This window comes from Mytilus edulis, chromosome 12 (assembly GCF_963676685.1).
Source record: "Mytilus edulis chromosome 12, xbMytEdul2.2, whole genome shotgun sequence".
NCBI classification, from domain to species: Eukaryota; Metazoa; Mollusca; class Bivalvia; order Mytilida; family Mytilidae; genus Mytilus; species Mytilus edulis.
In genome coordinates, this window is record NC_092355.1 from 53,641,046 (window position 1) to 53,667,706 (window position 26,661).

Sequence of the window (26,661 nt, forward strand, 5' to 3'; positions counted from 1 at the left end):
CCCCTTTTTCCAAAATCTTTTATTTTTTCGTTTTCAATTATTTTCGCATTTTCCTGCACTATAAAAACATAAAAATACAAATAACTATAAATTTTGCTATTTAGTATCAGTTCCAAGTTCACTGATTGTAATATAAAGAGCGCGAAAATTATTAAAATTAAGGGGGGAATAGATTTTGGTAAAAGGGGGATGGGCAAAAAAGTGTTCCTGTCCCCAAGTACATTTACCTTTTACTGAATAGCTCTCTTTGTATTGTGTATCTGCGATGTATATACCATGCTCAATCAGTGTAATTATGATTTTTAATAATACCATATTTGTTCATAATTTCTTCTTATCGTTTGGAAATTTTGTTTTTTTTTAATTCATTTTAAGTAAGGGAACGGGAAAAGCGATCAGTAACAATGCATAGACAAATATCAATAATAAAATTTCTATAAAATAAAACAGAAGCTCTATCATTGTGAAAGTATTACGTCACTGTATTAAAAAACTCTAAACAAAAATTTCTGTCAAAATCAAACAAGATATTACTTTATCACTTTACACCATATTTTTAGTTTGCAGTGATATTCTGAGGATAATAAAATATGCCGTTTAAAACGATTTGAAATAAAATTATGAAAAGAAAAATAGGGGTTAACTTAAGCCCCAGTCCCACTAGACCACGATCGCACCACGCTCACCGGGATCTAAAATAAATTTAGATCGTGGTGAGGTCGCGGTATGAGCGGCATGAAAATGTTAATTTTCGCTGCTTTCACGATGCTACTACGTCCTAATTACGCTTCTACAACGATCCCGCTACGATTAAACCACGTTCTCACCGCGCTTATTCTGCGACCTCACTACGCTTATAAAGATCTGTCTACGCTCTTCACGTTCTCACTATACGACCATACCACGAGTTATCCGATTGCAACACGATTTTACTGCGATTATAGCACGTTCTTACCACGATTGTACTACGTTCATATCTTACTACGTTCTCAGCAATACCGTCAATATCGTGTTTCATATCAATATAATTCCATTCCTTCTATTTCTGATTAAAACGGAATTTTCTCGGAAACAATACATTCATGCCACCAAAATCTACTAGAACACGTGGGCGTGGTGGTAGGGGTTGATGAAGAGGCATAGCTAGGGAGCAAAGTATGAACGCCATACTAAACTCCATATACTACACAAGAAACTAAAATTAAAAATAGTACAAGACTAACAAATGCCAGAGGCTACTGACTTGGGACAGGCGCAAAAATAGTGGGGTTAAAAATGTTTGTGAGATCTCAACCCTCCCCTTATACCTCTAGCCAATGAAGAAAAGTAAACGCATAACAATACGCACATTAAAATTCAGTTCAAGAGAAGTCCGAGTCTGATGTCAGAAGATGTGACTAAAGAAATAAACAAACTGACAATAATACATAAATAACAACAGACTACTAGCAGTTAACTGACATGACAGTTCCATCCTTCAATTAAACTGATACTATACACATAAGTAGTATAATACTTGTCATCAAGAGATGTCGGAACGACCAATCAAACCTAAATTACAACCTATTGTTGGTCCATAAAGCTCAAATGACGATATCTTAGTGAACGATAGCAGAGATGACACAGATGTGTCAATATATATAGGAAGATGTGGTATGAGTGCCAATGAGACAACTCTCCATCAACGTAAAAATCTATAAAAGTAAACCATTATAGGCCAAGGTACGGCCTTCAATACGGAGCCTTGACTCACACCGAACAGCACGCTTTAAAGGGCCCTAAAAAATACTAATGTTAAACCATTTAAACGGAAAAAAACCAACGGTCTAATCTATATAAAAACGAGAAGCATGGTTGAGCCGTTAGAGCAAATGGATAAATACATTCAGACAAACAAAATCTAGGGAGTTTTTTTTATATATTTTATGTGAAAATGACAATAAAAAATGATGGTCGTAGTGTGAACGTAGTAAGGTCGTGAGAAGAGCGTGATGAGGATGGCAAGGGCGTGCTAGAATCGTACTATGGTCGTGAACAGAGTGGTAAAGTCGTAGTGGAAGCGTAGTTGGGTCGCGGTAAGAACGTGATGGTCGTAGTAAGGTCGTGATAACGTCGTTGTGAGATCGTAGCTCAATCTCTCCGAATAGAATCACACTTTCGCTACGCTCTCGCTACGATTGTACAGCGGCCTTTGCGATCTTACTACGATCTTAGTGCGCTTTCACTACGCTTCTACAACGACCTAATTTCGCCACGACCGCACCACGATTGTTTTGAACATGTTCAAAGTTGGCCACGCTCTTCACGATCTTGAAGACCTCATGACCACGACCGTGGTACGACCTTACTGCGACCTACACGATCGTATCGCGATCATCAAAATTTGCATTTTTTTCACAGATCGTAGTGGCCTAGTGGGACTGGGGTATTAGAGGACAAAATTATGTAATTGCAAAACATTGATAAAACCAGAGGATACCGTAAATCTGACAGAATGCAGAAACAAGATGAGCGGTCATCCTTAAGTAAAGAATATATCCGTTTTTTTTTTTCTTTTTACATAATATGCATGGTTATTTAAAATAATTTTCTATTTCTATTATAAGCAGTGCCGAGGGAGAAAAGGGGGTATGAACGCTGTAAAAGGTGAGCGAAGAAAGATGAATACTTTTGGACGAATTTTGACAAAAAATATATTATTTTTCAGTATCAAAGGGGTTAATGCTTTAAAGCAATCCGATTGATTGGATTTTATACTTATAAGGATTTTATACTTATAAAATATCTATTTATAGATATGGTGTTACGTGATACCAGTAGTCACGTCCTCCTGTCAACTGTTACCTTGTAAACTCTGTCATGCTTGCACTTAATCTCGTGTGACTCTCGTCACGCTTGCACTTCATCTCATGTCGGTCTAATTCAACGCAGGTTCGTATTAATATGATATCGTTCTGAATATGCATGTAATATTTGCTACTGGACTTTAAACAGCCATCCATCCGTACATGATTGAAAGTAAAATTTGTTAGATTTGTCACGGCAACATTGTGAATAGTCAAAACCATCACGAGGTCAATTTATGATCTGGCTCGATTTTTGTAAGCTTTTATGTTAACATGCGGTGATTCAGACGGGGTGCACTCATCTTAATCAATTAAAAGAAAAAATTACGGACAATTTTTCATCGAAATATATGGTCCGCTATCTCCTAATTTAAAGAATCGCCCCGTTCCCTTTAAAATCAAAGACTGGAATTATGCCTGGTATTTTTAAAGCCGGAACTGCACAAGAATTCATATTAACAAAGATTTTACAATGCAAAAAGTACTAATCAGATCAAAACAGAGTAAATCTGAGATTTCACTTTGTTCTTCTGCGACTTACTCTAGATTTTAAATTATTTCAGATAAGTTTTTAAAGGAAAGCAATTTGAAATTTTCAAAAAATGTCACTAAACACAATCTTTTCTCGCTTAGGATCGGCACATACATACTGTGACAGTTAAAAGAGAGTTTTAGAGAATTTTAACAGTATCAAAAAAGATTGAGCGGAGTAGGATATGCTTGAGAAAGAAGCAATAATGACCAGAGTTAATAATAAATCATTGTATTTATTAAAGAATGAATTGCATCAAAAGCATAAAAGAGTATAGATCTTTAAAAGTTGCAATGTACGGTATCCGAAGGTTGAGTTGTACTGACGTCCTAAACTGAGAAAAACATATGTTTCTGGTTTATTTACGTTGCCGATAGACCCGCAACAACTTTGTTGAAAGAGGCGGCCTTTTCGTATTATTAAAATTAAAAAGCATTTTTTGAACATTGCGCAAAACCTTTCCGTTGTTTATGAAAAAAAATGGAAGAAAGAAAATTTCATTTGAAAGAAAAACTTTTAATCGCGCACGTTTGATTTTCAATGGAATAACTTTGGTTGCGGCTCAATTTTTCGCGTTAAAGCGGCGCCAACAAACCGTGTGGCGTGTGGCACATTAGAGTCGACAACAAACAAACAGCGCCACACATTTTTGCACAGAACATTTGAACATTCGTCTGTGGTGTGGGTTTAAATAATGGAGGGGGGGGGGCTTGATTTTTTTTCCCGTTAGGGCAAACAATATTTTTCGACTGTTTATCATTTTTGTTCATTTCAATATAGAAATTGAACAAACTGCAATTTTTTTCAGTCATTGAGCCCTCCGGGTTTTTTTTTAACCATAATGTGCCCCTTTTTCACGGCCACCCTCACATGAACAATCAGAAAAGATAAATGGTTGGTTTGTTAGTGAATAAATGTGACAAATTCCTTTTGGTGGAACACAAACTCTGAGAACGCAAAATAAAGGCAGGTTATTTTTTATTGAAAACTTATTTTTCTTTTTTTTATATAATATCTTATATATAATATAAACAGATTATAAATAGCAAACTTTTTATTAACCTCGCCCTTTTGATGTGACGAAATTTTTCCACTGAATTATATTGCGCAAAGTTTGTAACCTTCAATTATTCTAATGACCATAACCTTCAATTATTCTAATGACCATGACCATACCCTGAACTTTTCGAGAAACAGAAATTTCTAGAGAAATGGTTAAAAATAGAATAATGACGCAGTAACTTTTAACCAATCGGAAATGTACTTTATATTTACTGCCTACATCAAAACAATCATCTTATGTAAACAAACTTGATCACGTTAGTCGCTTTAAAAATATTTTCAGTTTTATGTGTGATTCAATATCCGTAAAGGGTCGAGATAAATTTTCAGGAAAGTGCGTATTGAATGTGAGTATATATACTTCTTAATATAATTTTCCAATACATAATTTGTATTTTTTCAACCTTACAAAAGTCTTCTAGTTCTACTTTCTCCAATATTACGCAATCACAACATTGCCATACGTCAAGGTAATTCGATAATTAACTTTTGGTTTTGATTGACATTTTTGTTAATTGTTTGTTTTTTAATACAAGTTATGATATTTTTAAGGGCGGTCGTTTACCTAGCTGTACGGTGTGAAAATCTTTTTGCGCAGATTCTTTTAGATAAATATTGGATCAATGAACTGGTTCGAACTCGAGATTTTTCCAGTGTCTCTAAATTTAGATCAACCAATCAGATTGTTTGTTTTTGTTTTGATCTATATATATTTCACAATCACATGTTCGATGTATACACATGCTGATTAACAATGCCAAGCGAAAAGGTAAATATATTATTTTTAATATTTTGAAATGGCCTTCATTAACGTATCTGATATATGATGTATATATATACTAGGGGCAATTTCATTGTCCGAGGAACTGATAGCACATTAATTAAATTTATGTCTAAATAATTCATAAAAAAAGATAATTAAAATTAAAAAATCTTTTTTGACGAATTCTTAGCAAAAACAAATGAAATTTTCTTACCGCAAAAAATATACCCAATTTTAATTTCTGTTTCAAATAAAATTTCCTAGCTGCAAAAATATCACCAAGATGCATTGTTTAAAAACGTGCCGCAGCAACTTATTAAGATGGTTTTAGCCGGATTGATCCGCTGTTTGACGGCTTAGGGTTAACACTCTTCGTGAATATTTTAAAACTTTTTTTCACTTTCAACACATTCTAAACCCCATCCCTGAACTTGTTTATCATATTGAAGTCTTCGTTAAGCAGTCTTTAGAACTGAGGGGGTCATGCACAGAGGCGGATTTAGGAGGGGGCCAGGGGACACCCCCCCCTTTTTGAGAAAAAATTTGGTTGCTTATATAGGGAATCATTGAAGCGTGACTGGAGCGGGCCCCCTCTTAGGTCAGTCAGTGGGCCCCCACTTATGTAAATTTCTGGATCCGCCACTGATGCAGACCCATGTCAGACAAGCTCATGATTGTGTTTTATACATCATTTATAATTTGAACTCTTAAAATATGTTATATTATATTGTATTGTATTTCATTGTATTGCATTGTATTTGGAATGTGTAATTGCTTGTTTATATTGCTTGACCCTTGTGAGTGTAATTTTGCAATACAGATATAATTATTTAAATGTGCCCTTACATTGTAATTCTGATAAGTTAATAAAATAATAGAATTTGAATTTACTGTCCCTTTATTCTTATATTTTCACACAGGCCCTTACAATTTACTTTACTTTTCATTTTTTTTTTGGTTTTGCACTTTTTTTTTCAAATAATCATTCTTTAATATTTAAAACTATTTGGACTAGTGGAAAATACATTCAAACTTTAAAGTTATATTTTCCTAAAAAGTAAAACACAAAAAAAAGATTTTTACGTTAATTTATAACAGCGTTGTACCCGTGATGTCTAAGCATCTGTGTTTTGTATACTTGGTGCCATAGCCAATCACGAAATTGTATTGATGTGGATATTGATATTCATTATGACAGTTTATGGATTTAGGAAATATTTTAGTGTAAAAGGTGAAAACATTTCTGTCAGATCTTTCTTAAAATATTTTCTAAAGAAGCATGACAATTTGCATAAATTTATTTTCTTATGTGTTCGATTCATTTCTGTACCAGATTTTTCCGCTTCAGTCTGAAATATACAATAAGAGTAAACACTTAATACATGCATGTACTACATATATTAAATTAATGTTTTGGCCGTTAGACTAACATAAATGCTGCTTAGTTAAGATCTTACGGCCTTAGTTAAAAACATGACACGAAACATACAGTAAGAAAAAAACATTCCCAAAACAATGTACATGACACGGATTCTTGATTATAGGACTTTAAATTTTATTTTAGGACAACCTAAGTTTAAAATTTAGAAAACTTATTATGCAATATTTTGCATCACAATCTAAAGTACCAGTCGCTTGTTTATTTTAAGATAACTCATTGTTTGATCGTAAATAAACCATCGTTTCAGCAGTGATCTGAATGAAACCCTAGTTATTTTAATTACTTTCGAAAATCAGAACATAGCAGGTATGATAAGTATACATTTTCTTCAATTAGAAAAAAATGTTCTGCTATTTAAAATAAAAAATACATATTTATTGATTTTGAAAAATTATTGTAGGAAAACCATAACATGACCATAGATAGATCGCCAAGGAGATCCAGCAAACGTCCCGGCAGACGAACTGCCAAGGTCGATGTAAAGGTCAAGTTAGAACGCAGTAGGCAGAGTGCAAGGGAATGTAGAGCGAGAAAGAAGTTACGATACCAGTATTTGGAGGACTTGGTTACCAGTAAGGAAAAGGCAATCTTTAAGTTGAGGGATGAACTTGCATTGGTAAGTTATATTTATTTCTTTATTTGAAATGCGTTAAAGGTCAAAATGCGCAGGTCCATTAAGAGAACCATTTAACTTAAATGGCGGGGGATGTTATTTCAGGGGGATATGGTTTTTTTCTCAAGTATTCCGAATCCAGATTTTCCACATACCTTTATAATTACAGCGACTTCTAAGAACTATTAAATTTTGAAACAAAACAATTGAGTGAAAGCATCGAAAAACTATTAAAAAAAATTGCAGACAACAATACCATATCCCCCTTTTTTTTTAAGAAACTTGGTTGCTCCCTGAATAATTTACTTGATAACTGAGTTAGAAATGAAAACTAGGAAAAAATCTTTCAAAACTACATTCTAGTCTCGACTAAACCATTTATCCGGAATCGAAATAATGTGATGATCCATTTTCCGTTGTTCGTGTTGCGACGTGGGAGTTTGCATTTCGATTGAATAATAAAATTTTCACGGTATGTTAAGAAAATTATGATGGCTCATTGTACGTTTATATGTTCTACATATATCTGAACTTGTTATGTAACGTCTGCAGGTTTATAGGTGATTTCTTGGTACATATGAACTTGTGTAAATTTATATATTGGTTACTCTAGACTGCGCGTTTTATTCTGGTTATTTGAATTCTTGATATTTGACTGGTTTCTTCTGGTTATTCTAATTCTTGGCATTTGACTTTTTGTTCTAATTATTCAAATTTGTGGCATGGTGTAAGATTTCTTTTTCTGATTATCCAATATTTTGATATAGACTGTTGATAAAGTTTATTTATACAAAAAAAAAGAAGCGAAATCCTATATTTCAAAAAAATTGATTTATCCTATAGTAAATGGAAAAATAGAATAAAAAAATATGGGGTCACCGTTCATTTAAGATCTGCATTCGAAAGAAGCATGCATTTTTGTTAAGGTACTTTTTTTCTGTTGAACTAATAGGAGAAAAAAAGTAATATCGAAATAAAATATGAATTTTCCGTATTTTACAAATAGATTACATACTAAGCTTTTAGCGGTTAACATATATTTATATGCAATGTAGTATTGAATACTTTTGTTAAATCTTCATGCAACATTTGAAACGTGGACAGAAGATTGAAGAAATATCATCTGAAGAAAAATATGACGTGCCATAGGCACGTGTTTCTCTATATATCCATGGGAAGGTCGATTATCCCTATTTAACAGAATATTAGTATATGGATAGTCGACCTCACCATGGATGGCGGATCAAGAACTTTTTATAAAAAGGGGGGCACTGACTAATCTAAGCGGGGCCTTCCAGTCATGTTTTAGTGATTCTCTATATAATCAATCCAAATTTTCTAACAAAATAGGGCACCCCCTGGATCCGTACATACTCAGAGATAAAAACACGTATTACTATAGTCGACCTCCCTATGGATAGAAACAAGTGCCTGTGAGAACCAAAAGGACTTAATTTTTAGCAGTCAACGTGTCATATTAACACTGACAGAAGCAAGGGAAATCAAAAGTTACGATTTTTGTATTATTATCTTTTTCATCAAATTAATTACATGGGATTGTATATAACAATACATTTTCTAAATCTTTCGGTGAAGGTGAAGATAACAAATTCAGTTCCACGTTGAATACCCATTTTTATACGACCGCAAAAGTTTTAATTTTTCGTCGTATATTGCTATCACGTTGGCGTCGTCGTCTGCGTCGTCGTCTTCGTCGTCCGAATACTTTTAGTTTTCGCACTCTAACTTTAGTAAAAGTGAATAGAAATCTATGAAATTTAAACACAAGGTTTATGACCACAAAATGAAGGTGGGATTGATTTTGGGAGTTGAGGTCTGAACAGTTTAGGAATTAGGGGCCAAAAAGGGGCCCAAGTAAGCATTATTCTTGGTTTTCGCACCATAACTTTAGTACAAGTAAATAGAAATCTATGAAATTTAAACACAAAGTTTATGACCACTAAAGGAAGGTTGGGTTTGATTTTGGGAGTTTTGGTCCCAACAGTTTAGGAATAAGGGGTCCAAAGGGTCCAAAATTGAACTTTGTTTGATTTCATCAAAAATTGAATAATTGGGGTTCTTTGATATGCCGAATCTAACTGTGTATGTAGATTCTTAATTTTTGGTCCCGTTTTCATATTGATCTACATTAAGGTTCAAAGGGTCCAAAATTAAACTTAGTTTGATTTTGACAAAAATTGAATCCTTGGGGTTCTTTGATATGCTGAATCTTAAAATGTACTTAGATTTTTGATTATTGGCCCATTTTTCAAGTTGGTCCCAATCGGGGTCCAAAATTAATCTTTGTTTGTTTTCATCAAAAATTGAATAATTGGGGTTCGTTGATATGCCAAATCTTACTGTGTATGTAGATTCTTAATTTTTAGTCCATTTTTTCAAATTGGTCTACATTAAAGTCCAAAGGGTCCAAAATTAAACTAAGTTTGATTTTAACAAAAATTGAATTCTTGGGCTTTTTTAATATGCTGAATCTAAACATGTACTTATATTTTTGATTATGGGCCCAGTTTTCAAGTTGGTTCAAATCCGGATCCAAAATTATTATATTAAGTATTGTGCAATAGCAAGAAATTTTCAATTGCACAGTATTCAGCAATAACAAGAAATCTTCAATTGCACAGTATTGTGCAATAGCAAGAAATTTTCAATTGCACAGTATTGCACAATAGCAAGAAATTTTCAATTGATTGGAGTTATCTTTCTTTGTCCAGAATAGTAGTTGAATCAACTTAAATCATTGTTTTATACAATATACAATGTATATTCACTTTTACTACCAACTGATAAATTAAAACAATCTTTACCATTCAGTGATAACAAGCACCTTTTGTTACATTTTAATATTTTATGATGTATTTAAATGAGTAGTTATTGTTGCAAACTCCATTAGAAATTTGAATTGAGATCAGTTTTGGAAAAAGGGAAAGGGGGATGTGAAAAAAGGGGGGGGGTTAATTTTTTCTCATTTCAGATTTCATAAATAAAAAGAAAATTTCTTCAAACATTTTTTTGAGAGGATTAATATTCAACAGCATAGTGAATTGCTCAAAAGGCAAAAAAAATATTTTTAAGTTCATTAGACCACATTCATTCTGTGTCCGAAACCTATGCTGTGTCAACTATTTAATCACAATCCAAATTCAGAGCTGAATCCAACTTGAATGTTGTGTCCATACTTGCCCCAACCGTTCAGGGTTCAACCACTGCGGTCGTATAAAGCTGCGCCCTGCGGAGCATCTGGTTTTCAAATGAACTCGAGGGGGATGCAGGATTTTTTTTAATGGGAGCATAATTCACGAAAATTAAAGATATGGCGAGGATCAAATCCGCGAGGTGGATATAGAGCGGAGCCACGGTCGAGTTGAAATATAGAGCAGAGACAAGAGGCAGAGCGAGGCGAGACAAATGTTTGACGATTTTATCCAAAAATTTTATATATATCGTGAAAAACATTTTTTTTTCTGTGGTTAAATGGTGGATGAAAGTCCCCTACGACCAGTACTTATCTGGTTCTTGCCTTTGATTGCCTCGAAGAACACAAAATGACACCAATGAAAACATCGGGCGCTTTTGATTTCTTTGATTGATGGTTTGTGGGTTAAGGTCCAGTAGCAAATATTTCATGCATGTGAAGGAATGTCCAGTAGCAAATATTTTTGCATGTGAAGGGACTTAACGTCCAGTAGCAAATATTTTATGCATATGAAGGACGATATTTCCTTATGAAAAAATTATAAGTTAAGGTTCACATATAAAAGTTGAATAACTGTTTTACTTTATTTAAAAATAGTTTTACAAGTGGTGCAAAGAAATAGACAACGGCATTCTGCCAACAGGTCTTATAACAAGCCTTGCGTCAGACAATAAAATACCTGATGCAAACCAAAGATTAGAGACAACCCCAGCGCTTGGACAGTTAACAGGATCATCTGTGTTGAAGCAACCAATGAAAACTTTCGTTTCAAATTTCAAAGGATCGTCTGCTCTTGGACTGCACAGCAATAGTCTAGCTACGAGTTTTAATAACGTATACAATACTCGAAGATCATCGAAACAAAAGGCAAGTAATTTTGAAATCCAAAAGGTTATTAGTTCTAGTCATAGCCACAGTGGATTACATACTATGAATGTAGATAAAGAAGAACATTCAAGATATTGCCAAACGGGATTAGATTTGTTGCATCCAAGGGACACCATTTCTAGTTTGCAGACGTACGGACCTCAAACGGATTTACTTTCTGAAAACTGGTTTAGTGCACTTACATTACCTTCAACCAGTTTTTCTTTTGGAAATTTGCCAAATGTGGATTTAATACAAAGCTTTGATTCTCTCAGGAAAATAGAAGACGCAGAAGTAACGAATTCAGGGCTGAATGACTATCCTTATGGTCATGCGCAGAGTGTGTGTGTTGGGGGTGAGCAGAGAACTGACGCATCCATCATGGAGAACGCTTATCAGCTATAACTTTTGACATAAGTAAATTTTGATAAGTTTGATGAAAGTAAAAAAAACTGTCTGATATAAAACTTGCTGTTGATATTTTGTTAAAGGGCAGGACAACATTAGATTTTATGTAAACTATCTGTAATTTTACTTTGTCACAAACATAATTATTGTTTAAAATTTACATGGCTTAAGTGCAATAAACATTTGAATTTGAACTTATAATTACTATAGTATAAGTATATTTGTTCTATATTTATACATATTTCTTGAATAGAATAATTTGAAATAATGCATGTAGATCACAATTGAATTAAAAATTGAAATGTTGAAATAAAAATCTATTTTATTTAGAAAATTGGTTTTTTTTACACCTACTTATATATATTCGTTTGTTTGACCAGTTACCATTCCCAAAAAAGATTGGGGGTGGGCGGTAAAGATAGATGCAATCAAAATCCTTTAATGGCCTCACTTGATATACATGTTTATCGGTAATTAGTATATTTTCCCTTTGATTTTACTGCCTAATATTTTCGAGTATCAACGTACTGGCTGTATCACTGAAAATATTAGGCAATACATTGTGTGACGTCATAATTACCGATAAACAGAATAATAGGTAGTTTCGTTTTTGATAACGGGCTCGTCTAGATATTCCACATGATATAGTCAGTATCAAAAACGAAACTACCTATTATTCTATATATATATAACTTCATCTTTCAAGTTTGATCGCTGCCTTTGACCATTCTTTAGATCCTATATCCATTCAATATCATGTAATATGTATTGATGACATAGTTTACCTAGATATTCAAATTGCAATATAATGGGTATCCAAATTACCATACTTGGAAAACTTTTTCATCAAAAATTTTGGAATTTCGTCTTAACATTACGTTCTTTACAGTGACACTTTGTGAATATCTTGTAAGGAAAACTTTTTTTATCAAAAATTTTGGAATTTTGTCTTAACATTACTTTGTTTACAGTGACACTTTGTGAATATCTTGTAAGAAATTTTTTTTTTTATCAAAAATTTTGGAATTTTGTTTTCACATTACGTTCTTTACAGTGACACTTTGTGAAGATCTTGTAAGGAAAACTTTTTTTATCAAAAATTTTGTCTTCACATTACTTTCTTTACAGTGACACTTCGTGAATATCTTTTGTTATGTATTACTGCACGGCCAGTTTCGTGAGTTATGGAGACACTTAAAAAAATAAAATTAGAATCTCAAAAAAATTTCTATAAGATGCGGATCCAGGATAATGATAAATGTATGTTTATTTTTTTTTTTTGGAAGCAGATTGTAGTGTATAGCATCTTCAAAACACAGTTTAATTCATTGGTACATATATGTTAACTGGGAAAAACTAATTGTTTTACATTTTTTACAGGAAATTTTAAAACTAAAGGTGTTTTTTTTTCTACAGGCGTCACAAGTGGAACCTCGTACTATAAAAATGCTGTGATTACATAATTTCTCTTCTTTTTTTCAGCACAGAAAAATTTGTGCCGAAGTTGATTCTGGGACAATATCGGAGATTATGTTTGAAAAATTGCAAGCGATAGTCGAAGATGACGAGCAGACGGACACATTTGATACTTGTTTGAAAACGGACATTAAAACAGAGCCTATGGATTATTAATCATATTTTATTATCAATGAAATGAATATTGACTGGGAAGCTCTGGTCTAAACTGGTTTCAATACAGCGAGTTCAGTATCCAGTACTTAAATATATGAATATTCATCAGCAGTACTGAAACATATGAATATTCATCAGTACTAAACTATATGAATATTTATAACCAGTACTATTATATATGAATATTTATCAGAGAAAAAAAACACAACAAATAGTTATGCTTTGACCAGTTGAACTTTTAGACTTTGTGATACATGTATGCAATACGTGACCTACATGATGAAAAATTCTTTTTTTTTCTTCGATCTTAATCTTTTATTCGACAATCACAGCATTTGTTTTCGAATTCATGGAAACAAATTTACATGACATTGTTATGTAAATATGTCTTTCAAAATGTACATCACTGTATATACGTCTTGTTATGTAAAATATATTATAACATATAATATTCATGATATTTTTTATCAAACACGTGATAAATAGATTATAAAACATCAAGGATTGAGCATTTGCCAAACTGTTGGAATGAATTTAGAAAAAGGAGAAGAATATCTTGTAAGAAAAATTTAATGTATTGAATTTTATTGCTTGTGCTTTATTATACTTTTTTTTGGGGGGGGGGGGGGGGGGGTATTCTGATTTATTTCATGTAATTTTCTATCTTGTACAGAATCTTCGAAACACTAGCATTCAAAGTTCTGAAACATTAACAAGAGTAATTTTTCAATTTTATTACCGTGTTTTTTTTTTTTCTGTACCCAATGAATTCGAGATTTACATGCTTAAAAGGGGAGGGGGGATGCTATGAAAATACTTTCAAATTGATGCAGTAAATAATGATTGAAAATGGAACAAAATAAAACGACAGCCGCTGTATTAATGTTGTCAGGGAAAAGTTCATTTTATTTTTTAAACATCTGAAATTTGGAACCAGGAGCTGATGATGAAATGTTGATACTTCTTTAAATTATTCCTCTGTCATTTGCCTGTTGTAGAGGGGAGGGAATTAATCTAACCCCGCCACATATTTTGTGCCTGTCCCAAGCCAGGAAACAGGTGTTGGTGGAATGTTTCACTTTAGCCATTGATATTAAATTGAAATCCATTTTTCCAGAGAGAAAAACATTAATAGTATACATATATACAGCGAGCCAAAATTGCGCTTAAGTGTTAAAAAGTGATTAATATTTATGTCAATTATTTTTTTACAAGCAACACTCAGCCTTTTTTTTCTTTCTTTTTTTCGTGAATCGCTTTTTTTCGTTAAATCGAAAATCGGGTAAAATCTATGAAGTGTACAAAAACATGGTCAAAAGTTACTATGGACAGATTTGGAGTTATTATACGAACTTGTTTGTCATATTACAATTGTCATCTATAAACTGATGAGTTAAGGTTTTGTACTGTAAATGTGGACTTTCAATAACTTACTTATTTGTCGTTGGGTTTTTTTTTTCTTTTGTTTTAAGTCAGGCTGTGTTTCTATTTACTCTGTTAGGGTTAAAGATATTTTCCTTCTTCAGAACAAGGAAAGTTTTGAGTTGAATATATTCTTTTAATTTTTTTATCATTCCCACAAGAGTAAAATACTTTTGAATTATTCAGTTTTAAATTGAACACTCATGTCATTCTGTATGTACATTGCAAATTGAAATAGTAGTGAACAAAGAGGAGATTGACTTGTTAATTTATTTCGGCGTAAAATCTGAGTTATCATTCTTTGTCCGACTTGTAAAATAAGACTTATCCATTTTTTTTTATTTGTAAATATGAAAATTTAAAATATAATTAAAATTTTACGGAAAAAGCTGTATTTGTACCAAAAGTAATCCAGAGATAGTTGCTGCCATCACGTTTTAAGATTTGATGGAAACACTTCAATCTTTTTGTGGCAGGGATGAGCAGCTGCAAAAGCAAGTATCCCATCCTTTTCATATATTTGAAATACTAGTACCCTCTCAAAAAGATTGACAAAAAATATGCCTATAGCTATCATGATAACACGATTTCATAGACATAAATATATTTGAAAAAGTGCGTACGCATTAACGACTATGGTTGCATCCGTATCTGGAAAAAATCGACGTCTGATTAAATTCATATTCCCAAGATTCAAACCACTATGGTTTTTTTTTATTTTCTACCTTTTCGTATGCCTATTCCAGCGGCTCATCCCTACCAATCAGTTTATTGTATAAATTGACACTCTTCACCCTTAAGTATTGCGTATATTTGTATTATTAATTTATAAAATTCAAAAATTAACATGTATATTGTAATAGGTATCTAATACACTACAATGATATTTAAAAAAAAAGTATTGACGACCACAATGTTGAAAGAAAAATCTAGAGGTTATCAAATCTTTTAAAGCTAATTTCCTAATGCATGTAGGGTAAGACTTTGGTTAGCTTGCTTGCTTTGTTTGTATATTTACAATTGTATTTGGGATGAGATCAAGTTAAAATATAAGTATATAAAGGTTAAACTATGCCTATCTGTATTGATGGCAGATGCAAATCTTAATTACAATGCTTGAGCAAACAGTTTTACAAACAAAGCAAGCAATCCAATCAAAGTCTTGTCTACAAGCATTAGGAAAAAAGCTCTAAAATGTTTTTCTTGTAAGAATGTAAATTTTCTAATTCATCCTATATTTAGAATGATTTGAAACTAACAACATGTGTTCGAATTTTATGTGGTAGACATATTGTTTGCAAATGGAAGCTAACATACATCGAACATTTTATGTGCAGAGTTAAGTATTATTTTAAGTTTTATTTATATAAATGTTCACCATAAATTAATTATGTCAGTTTGTATATAGTACTTAATTTATTTTGACTTGTTAATATTTTGCCAAATGAATTGTATATTTAATTTGTTATCATTAAGCAATAAAGTTGTAAAGATGAACTTGCTGTTTTTAGCCAACTTATGCACCCCTCCCCAAGCTGTTGCCTAGCAACTAGATGTAGCATATTAGAGTGTACTTCTTTCATTCATACGTAACTAAAAATAAGAAGACGAGGTATGATTGGCAATGAGACAGAAGAGGGGTGAAATATACCAAAGGGACAGTCAAACTCATAGATCGAAAATAAACTGACAACGTCATGGCTAAAAATTAAAAAGACAAATAAAAGTACACAACACACAACTTTCCACCAGAGGCCAAATAACACATGAACAGAAAGTAATAACTGTTAGTTACCGTATGGCCTTCAATGATAAACAAAATACCTTATAGTCGGCTATATAGAACAAAACGAAAAGATAAATGTTAAACAACTCAAACGAGAAACATATATGCTTTGATTAATGTACAAACAAATGAACGAAGAATAGAAATGATATACAGTCACAAAAAGTAAAATAACAGAAAATACGGAACTCCGAGGAAAATTCAAAATGGAAAGTCGATAATCAAATGGCAAAATCAAAAGCTCAAAATACATCAAACGACCGAGTATTAACTGCTTTATTCCTGACTTGGTAAAGGCGTTCTTGAGTAGAAAATGGTGCATGAAAGCTGGTTTTATAGCTAGCTAAACGAGGGACGAAAAATATCAGAGGGACAGTCAACTCTCACTTGTAAGGCAGTCGTATAAAATTCCATTTTATTGACAACAATGTGTGAACAAAACAGACACGTACACAAAATGGTTTCAAAATGTCAAAAAGAGAGGTACAGCATTCAACATTGTGTTTTAATCTAAATCCCCATAAAACAAAACAAAAATATGTCATCAAAGAAAAAAAAAGGTTGAAGCACATTATAAAAACCGAAATACAAGAATATAAAAAATTTCTCGATAGCACAATAACACAATGAAGGGATTTATAAGTACCGAGCCCCGTCAAATTAATATTACCAAAAATAGTGAAACATTAAAGTTGACAATTTACAAAAAAACAAAGAACACTCTACCACGTAATTAAGATGATAAACAACGTTAGTACCTATGACATCAAGACCATCGACGTGTATTATTTGTAAAGTTGAATATTTATCAACATGGTCTTGGTATCTTCCGATGAACTTTTTCAGAAAAAGGACAAGACGTTCTTTGCTCATCAAATTTTTGCACAGACACTGTTGACGTTTCGCAAATTTTGAGTAGCAGCTGCAATCTCTTGAATACCAAGTCTCCAAATTCAACAAATATGTTGTCAATAAGAAACTCCAGCATACTGATCACTTGTGTCTCTGTGCAGCGTTTTTTTTTCAACTTTAGTTTTAACGAATGTATCTCTATAAATTTAAACTAGAAGCTTCAATACCACGAAAGGAAGATTGGGATTGATTTTGGGGGTTTAGGTCCCAAAAGTTTAGGAATAAGGGGCCAAAAAGGGGGCACAAAATAAGCATTTTTGTAGTTTTCAAACAATAACTTGTGTTTAGGTGCATGAATCTATCTGAAATTATACCACAAGTTTCAATACCATGAAGGGATGGTTAGTGTTGACTTTGGGGGTTATGGCTCAAAATGTTTTGGAATTAGGGGCAAAAAAGGGGAAAACTAGGCTTTTCTGGTCAATGGACAATTAAGACAATTTAAAAGCAGTGTAAGGGAGGTAATTCAAAAATACTTAAAATACAATTTGGTGCATGTTGGGATTTTCCTCCCTTGCACTACTTGACAATTATGTATAAAAAAATGTCAGGTTTTGGATTAATTGCAAAAAGTAGGGTGGTGGTAGTTTTCCATTAAAAAAAATCCAAATTTCCCAAATTCCAAATTTTTAAAGTTTGAAAAAAATCTTTTAATTTCACAATATTGCGAAATAGATTTGAAAGATCTTTACATTTGTTTTGTGTCAAAAACTTATATTATGTCAAAAATGTTATCACAATCCAAATTCAAAGCTGTATCAAACTTGAATGTAGTGTCCATACTTGCCCCAACTGTTCAGGGTTCTACTTCTGTTGTCATATAAAGCTGCGACCTGCGGAGCACCTGGTTAAAAGTTACAAGCACAAGTGATAGTCCGGTTTAATAAACTGAAGGTTACAGAGAATTATGTTATCTGGAAAAACGATTGGTCGAGGTATGTTTTTGTCAAGCTGCAAAATTTTATAAATATTCAGGACATTAAAATCAACCATGTAGTTTTACCCTGATTATATTTAGTTGGATTCATAATGTGCTATCTTAACAGTAACCCTTCCCTACTCAAGTCGTTACTCTTCCTCAAAATGCCGAATGCTGAACAGAAAACTGCAATATGTAATAAATAAAGTTTTCAGTCCGGTCGAGGAGACCACACAACCGACTGAACTAGAATGGGCATTACAGGGAACTGACGTTATTCGAATTGACTCATTACAGAAAGTTTTAAGTTATAAAAAACGAACTGCTCTCTTGAATATAACATAGGCAATAAAGGTAATCAAACAGCTGATTGTCCTGGATATAGCGAACATCCTTGGTGGTTTCGTGGTAGCTTGTTTGTCTTGAGTGCAGGAGATCGTGAGGTCCAACTACGACCGGTTCATTCCAACGACATAAAAACTGATATTTCCTGCTTCTCCGCTTAGCAAGCGACATTAAGGAGGGCCCTCATGGGTTTTTTGATTATGTGATTACTTGGCCGTTTTTTTAATGATTATTTGATTATTAAGCCAAATATTTCATGATTATTTGATTACCTAGGACTGTATTTTTAGTTTATGATTATTTGATTACTAAAGATAAGCAAATATTTAATGATTATGTGATTATATTGGCAAAAAAATGGTGATTATGTGATTACTAGGACCCCCCCATGAGGGGCCTCATTAAGGAGTATGAGCAAAGACTATGGGGGGATTTGGTTTGGAACACTGGCTTCGAATAATATTATAAGTCTTACAATTTGGTAAAACTATTTGCTGTATGCTTTTCAGAGAAGAGCAGAGACAGGTTGGCTTGGTATCAGAATAATAAGTTTGTGTATCGTGTCATGTTTCTTGCTTAACGTTACTGTGTGAATAAGCTGCCCTAAGATATTGCTCGCCGTGTTGTATAATAGTGTTGTGCACGACAGATGATTTGTTGATTCAGTATTGCTTGCTTAACGTCTAATGAACATTATTTCATACGTATGCTGGACAAGTTAACAACTAATTAATATGCAATAGATAGGCTCTACAATTTAGACAGACCGTGATGAATGGCGGTTAATTTAAACAGCAATTTGAATTTAAGGTACATATACTTGAAAGGGGAAGGCATTTTGCCTGACAATATGATATTGACATACAAAGTATGATTGTTTGGCATCATAGATATTCATGTGTGGTTGATCTCATTGAATCACCATATATATAGGATTGGATACTCTTAACGGAATTTATATTTGGGACTTTTCCTTAAAAAAAATGTGTTTTGATTAATGTGACAAAACAAACTTCCGAAACTATAATGGATCATTCAGCAGAAGCGTCTCAAACTTCGTACTACTACCAAGCAGGATGAATAAGCACAAATATTTCGGGAGGAGGTTGTTTAAATACGTATTTCTTTAAGTCCAACTGAAATATTTAACCAGATATAAGGTCTCTTTAAAAGGCATGTTAAAGGGACATGACAATTTCAATTCATTTCATGTTATATGAAAGCTAATCCGTTGTCACATTTACCAGTATTGAGACCAAAAATTTAGATATCGTATGTAACGATTATAAAAACAAAATTAAGGAAATATAAAATTCCTAAATCGTCCAGTTTTTTATACGACCGCAATTTTTTGGGGGATCGTATAATGGTATAATGTCGTCGTCTGCGTCGTCGTCTTTGTCTGTGTCATCCGAAGACCCATTTGGTTTCCGGACAATAACTTTAGTTGACCGTAAATAGATCTCTTTGAAATCTAATGAGAAGGTTCAATACCACAAAAGGAAGGTTGGGATTGATTTTGGGGATGATGGTCCCACCGATTTAGGAATAAAGAGCCCCAAAACAAGCATTTATTTTTTACTTTCAGGATAATAACTTCTGTATAAGTATTTCAATGCTCTGATATTGTACCACAATGTTTAATACCAAAAGTAAAAGGTATGGATTCATTTTGGATTCTACGGTGTCAACAGTTTATGAGTTAAGGGCCCAATAGGGGCCAACACAAGTAGTTTTTTAGTTTCTGGACTATAACTTGTGTGTAAGTGAATGGATCTCTCTGACATTGTACCACAAAGTAAGGCTGTGATAGAGTTTGGGGGTTGTTGTCCAATTCATACAGGAATAAGGCGCCATAAAAGGGCCAACAACAAGCATTTTTCTAGATTCCAGACAATAACTTGTGTTTAAGTGTATGGATCTCTCTGAAATTGTACTACAAGGTTACATACTACAAAGGAAAGGCTGGGATCGAGTGTTGGGGTTATTTTTAAAGGGGGGGGGGGTCAAAAAGTTTCGGGGTTTCAATTCTTTTAATGGGTTTAATTTTATTTTTTTTAATTTTTCAACGTTCAAATTTTTGAAAAGTTTCAAGAAGACATCTTTAATTGCACAGTACTGACCAATTGGTTTGTAAGACCTTGGCATTTGTTTTGTGTCAGAAACATGTATTATGTCAAAAATAAGCATCTGTGCATTTTCTGAGTGTTTCCATAAACAGTGGTAGATTTTAGTCAATACACGATTATTAAAGTGAGAAATAACTGTGATATTTTGAGAAAAAATAAAGTTTTGATTTTAGATACAAAAGCCAAAAGAGGAAAATGATATCAAAGGGACATAGAAACTCATCAGTCAAAAATAAACTGACAACGCTTCGGCTAAAAAAAGAGAAAATTACGATCAATAGACAAACAATAGAACACAAGACACAACATAGAAAAACTAAAGACTAAGCAATACGAATCCCACCAAACACTGGGTGAGATCTCAGGTTCCCCGGAAGGGATATCAGATCCTGCTACAAATTTGCTGTCATCAAATCAAGCTGGCAAATAGTACTGGAATTCTTTAACATTAATTGACAAATAATAAGAAACGATACACGATATGCTCGAGTAGGCAATAGCTCTAGTTTGGCCTCGAGCGTCACTGAAGAGACAATAAATGCGCATCTGTAGCAGAAAAAATTGGTGCTATAAAAATAGAAGATGTGGTATGATTGCCAATGAGACTATTGTCCACAAGAGACCAAAATGACACAGACATTAATAATTATATGTCACCGTACGGCCTTTAACAATGAGCAAAGCCCATACCGCATAGTCAGCTATAAAAGGCCCCGATAAGACAATGTAAAACAATTCAAACGAGAAAACTAACGGCCTTATTTATACAAAAAAATGAACGAAAAACAAATATGTTTGTTTTATAAATTGAAAATAAAAACTAAAAACAAAAACTGTTTGTTTTATAAATTGACAATATTCAAAACATTGTCCCTTGCACAATACCTTTTGCTTGCACGTGCTCTCATAGTGCTCTCACAGTTTGTGTAGACCGTTTTTTTTTTAGGAAAAGCAATTGACAATCAAATTCAACAACTCTTACTTTCGTATTTAGTCGCAAACATATTCGAATATATATGTTTGTGGCCATGCTACTCACTCTGTTCTTACAACCCCTAGGATTAAAAACAAAATTTTCGAAATTTCCTCTGCAAAACATTATAAAAATGTTAGCAAACACGAACCACTATAAAACAAAGTCAATATATGTTTTTACAGCTCTTGATCATAATATACTAAGTGATATCTAGTATATTTGAGGATTAAAACAGCAAAGCTATGAAAAAAAAAGAATGTCCAACGTTACATTTATGAAAAATTGTTTTAACTCTCATGCATAGTCCTCTTATTTCTTATTCTCTGATTTTCCTGAAACTCAGCAGGAACAACGACATGTGTCGGTTTTTTTGTGGCGTTGAAGTCGTTTCTTTAACAAATTTTGAGGTATGGCCAATTTATCGATGATTTTTTTCACAGAAGGGCCAATTTCAAAAAGTGCCGAAAGAATAAAATTTACTATAAAAACAAAAAATAAAAATGCTTTTTGATCAATATCTCGATTTACATATATTATGACATGTGTGATCAAAAGTTAATTTGACCCTAAAAAAGGATGAAAGTCCAATATGCGGATTTTCAGGTGTTTTTAGGTGAGAAAAACATGGAATCCCCTAAGAAGGACATTTCAAACCATAAAAAAGTTATACTTTTTATGACTGTTGTTATTCATACAACTTGTTCACTTAAAAATGAAATTGGTTTAGAGTGTCCTTATTACATAAAAAACAACTTTTTAAAGAAAAAATTGTAACATCGATAAATTGTACCGATATAGATTCTTAATAAGAGAGATATGTATAAGCATCGCCGTAGCTCCATTAGTAGAGCACAGAGCCACTAATAAATGATGGTTTTAAAGAAAGGGTTCGAATCTCGCTCAGAATATTTGCATTTTTTGTATTGTTATATTAAATTTTAATGTTTCTATCATATTTTTTCGGATGTTTGCTTAGTTCATAGAGTCATTCTGGTTCATTTTGACTATATAGTTTACTAGTTTATCATTTTACATGTATCAAAGAAAAAAACTAATGTATTGCTTATTGTGTGCATTCCTAGACTATCCATACTCTTGATCAAAGACTTACTCTCTATTAATGTGGTTACATTTATTACATATATCCAAGGACCAACTGCCGTCAAACTGATAACCAATAACACGAGAATTAATTCTATAGCAATGAAAACTACATGTTGCGGGGGTTATATACACATAACTTAAAATAAGGCCATTGTATACAAGTTTCAAAACAACACAAACTATTTTTCGAAACCTTTTTTGAACATGGTATCATATGTAACAAATGCAGTCAACAACAACTTTGTCGCCAATTCACAAACTGTTTAGATACTAGTTCTGAAATGTTTACCACCGTCCCTACACCGGTACTTCAGTCATCAGAAAATAAAACAACACAACAGAACAATCAATTACACTACAAATCGTGATTGTAGGTAAAACAACAAGAAGCTGTTGCACCTGTATCACAACGAAGGTCCGATTTGTTAAAATGACAGAAAAGGCAATATAACATGTGTCAGTAACACAGGGTGATCTATGACTTACTGACGGTATTAAAGATGTTCTCGGGTTAAAATATAAACATGTAGTATCTTATCTTATAGACGATAAAACCTTACAAGACCAGGAAAAGTACAGATATACATATATTTAGAATGAGACAATCAAGATTTGAATTTGTTCCGTGTTATTTGGCTCCTTGGCATGTTACGTGGTATGGCACCTTGCATAAAGGATGTTAATAATAAAATAAAATCAATATTAAAAATCAATAGTCTTGGCCTTGTTTATGTAGGAATACCTGTATGAAAATAGATGACGTGACGTATTATCATGTACTATAATTAACATCTATCGGGCTATTTAAAGCATGATTTACCTATCTAATCGAATGAAACAAATCGCCGGCAAATTGGCCATGGCTCTTTCATTTTACTCTGTGGCTGCATATCAAGCTGAAATAAGAAAAATGTCCAACGAAGTTTTTCGTTAACTCAACGACTGAAAGTGAATATTAATATGAACAGTTGTTTATCTAAAAACGAACGACAAATCTATGTGTACCCAAATCACGTTATTAGCTATCAATGGATTGAAAAGGTCATCGTCATCGCAACACAATAAATATAAATACCTATACACACACGAAAAATAATTGTGAAAAGAATCGACTATTAACGACAACCAACAACTAAACTCAAAATTTATGAACTTTTTCACAACCTGATTATACAACTGTACCAATGGAATAACAAGTAAGAAATACTATTATAGAAGTTGCGCACGGTATTGTGTTTCTTTTTAAAATTACGATATATAGCCGGTTATTCCGATTCAAGCCCATCCTGTTCAATAAAAATCGATGTTCTGCATATCATTCAAAAAGAAATCAATAATTTAAGAAAGATAATTTTGCGCTTTGAAAATTACATGTATGTAATGAAAAAAAGCTCATTTCGATGCCTACACTGACGTCATTTTAAGGGTGCCGCGCTGTTACAATATTGATTTGTGTGCGTCTTTGAAATCTCAGTGTGCATGATGCATTAGTTAGTAGAATATATATTACTAAATGAATAGAGGCACGTTTTCTTCTTTCACATTAAATCCACGAATATTGTTTTATACTAGTGTAGTGTATTATGTTGTTCATTTCAAGATCTTTTGGGGGTAATTGGGGTTAAAATTCATTAATATAATTAGTTCGGATCGAATGTCCTCAACGACGTGCGGCTCTGAAATTTACGTACAATATGTTCTGTTTGTACAGGTATTTTCCTCCGATATATATATAAAGTAGCACTCCCACCTGGGATATATGGATTTAATAGTAAAATCAAATATTTAAACCGATACTAACAGTGTGCATGGTGGGTTGCTTGTGTATTAAAATTATTATATACAGGTAAGGCCACACCAATTTGATTCCTTGTTCGACGGACCCGCCCGCACCTATTTTTTTCAAAACAGAATTTTTTTATTTTTTTTATATTCCCGCTTCCCGCATCCGGAAATGTAATCATGTCCATTTCCCGCACCGTTTTTTTTTGTAAATATTATAAAAAGATATCAACATTTGTTTTTAAATCACAGTCTAACCTGTATATAACGATTTTAAACATAAAAGCACCCCACCACACTTTGTAAATATCTGTGAGAATATTTGTTTCAGCATGAAAACTATTTATCCAAAGCGGGAGTGCTTCGAAATAAATTTAAACAGCGGAAATATGTAAAGAACAACAAATTGGTTACTTTCCCCCTTACTTATATTCCCTATCAAAAAATGTTCGTTGTTAGAATAAAGTACAAAGAATTCTGAAGGATTTGCCTTCAACTGCAATTATATTGTATGCTGGCGAAACAAAACTATCCATAGCCGCTGCATGTTTATGCGCCTGTCCTGATTGATTGAGGGGCCTGTCATTCAGCAGTTATCGTTTGTTGATGTTGTTCATTGGTATTTTCCCGTTTGGATATACATGATATATAAATTAGATCGTTGGTTTTCCTGTTCGAATTGTGTACGCTAATAATTTTGGGGTCCTTTATAGCCTGCTGTTTGGTCTGTATCAAAGCCCTGTGTAAAAGGCCGTACGTTGACCTGTGTTAGTTATTATCAGGTTGAGAACAACCCTCCCTCAGGCAAGGGGTCATTTTACTGATGTAGAAAAGAAAATAGAAATACCAAGGATTTGTATAGTTCTGCTATACAAAACCTTTGAAAACTTAGAATTTTGTACTCAAAAAGAGGAGAGTTACATCATATTTTAAAAAACTTTTTCTAAAAGAGGGTCCACTTATTTTGAATAATATTAAACTGTTAAAGAAAATGAGTTAACATGGTTAAAGTCCAGGAATATTACAAAATTCTTGGACATTTTTTGACCATTTAATACCAGATAGATATATAGTTCTTTGAGAAAATATGAGCCTTTTGTACAAACAAATATATATTACTTATATTGATCCCTCATAAAACATGTAAAAGGGATATTTATAACATTAAGGGGTTGTCCCCAAACTGATTATGACTTGGAAGGAGAATTGTCTCATTGTCAGTCACACATACATAGACCAGATTTAGTTATTTCTTGGTGAAAAGGGAAAAAATACTTCAGAAAATAAAGAAATGTCAAAGTACAAGTGATAAATCAAGCTTTAATATTGTCAAAACCTACTATTTAATGTTTACAAAAAAAAATTATAATCGCTCGCCTTTACTTTTCAAGCTTCGCCTCTAAAATTTGCAAATAAAATATTTTTTTATTAAAATTTTCAAAGCGCTTGCTCGCCCCAAATTTTGGAGTCCAAAAATCCGTAGAACAAGAAATTAAATTGGTGTGGCCTAAGACTGAAATTTGAAAACAAGTGTCTGCCCGCCAAAATTAAATTTCATTTTGTAGCAGATACGGTAAATATATTATTGGCCTTAGAGTGTTATCGGCTAGGCGTACATTAAAGAATTTTACTTTTTGACTCATCTTTGCATGCAAATCGTATAGAGTCGGAATTCCTTCAGATATTTGTCAAAAATAAAAAGATAAAAGAAGCCAGATTACTTTATTACACATTCAGATATTGATGATTGTTCGGCTTTTTATAAGCAATCCAAACTTTTCTGATTGGATTCCATTAATATATTCCCCAGAACAAGAAATTAAAGAAACAGCTGAAACGATTTCTCCCGTCTCATTGTTAGACTTAAACATCGAATTTGACATGAGCGATCATATCAGTATTAGAATC

At 32.8% G+C, this 26,661-nt stretch overlaps 1 protein-coding gene across 5 annotated transcripts; it reads left to right on the forward strand.

The window, feature by feature from the left end:
- The first annotated feature begins 2,904 nt into the window (after positions 1-2,904).
- On the forward strand, positions 2,905-15,642 carry LOC139498793 (cAMP-responsive element-binding protein-like 2). 5 transcript variants are annotated; one of them, XM_071287349.1, is made up of 4 exons: positions 4,665-4,787; positions 7,045-7,260; positions 11,069-11,755; positions 13,229-15,642. In XM_071287349.1, the coding sequence occupies exons 1-3, from the start codon at positions 4,728-4,730 to the stop codon at positions 11,741-11,743; spliced, it is 951 nt and encodes a 316-aa protein (XP_071143450.1). In that variant the 5' UTR covers positions 4,665-4,727; the 3' UTR covers positions 11,744-11,755; positions 13,229-15,642. The 5 variants fall into 5 exon arrangements, with proteins under 5 accessions (XP_071143451.1, XP_071143449.1, XP_071143450.1 ...); XM_071287351.1 differs by lacking the exon at positions 4,665-4,787 and adding an exon at positions 5,141-5,209; XM_071287350.1 differs by lacking the exon at positions 13,229-15,642 and having other exon boundaries at positions 2,905-5,209; positions 11,069-12,080.
- Positions 15,643-26,661: the final 11,019 nt, after the last annotated feature.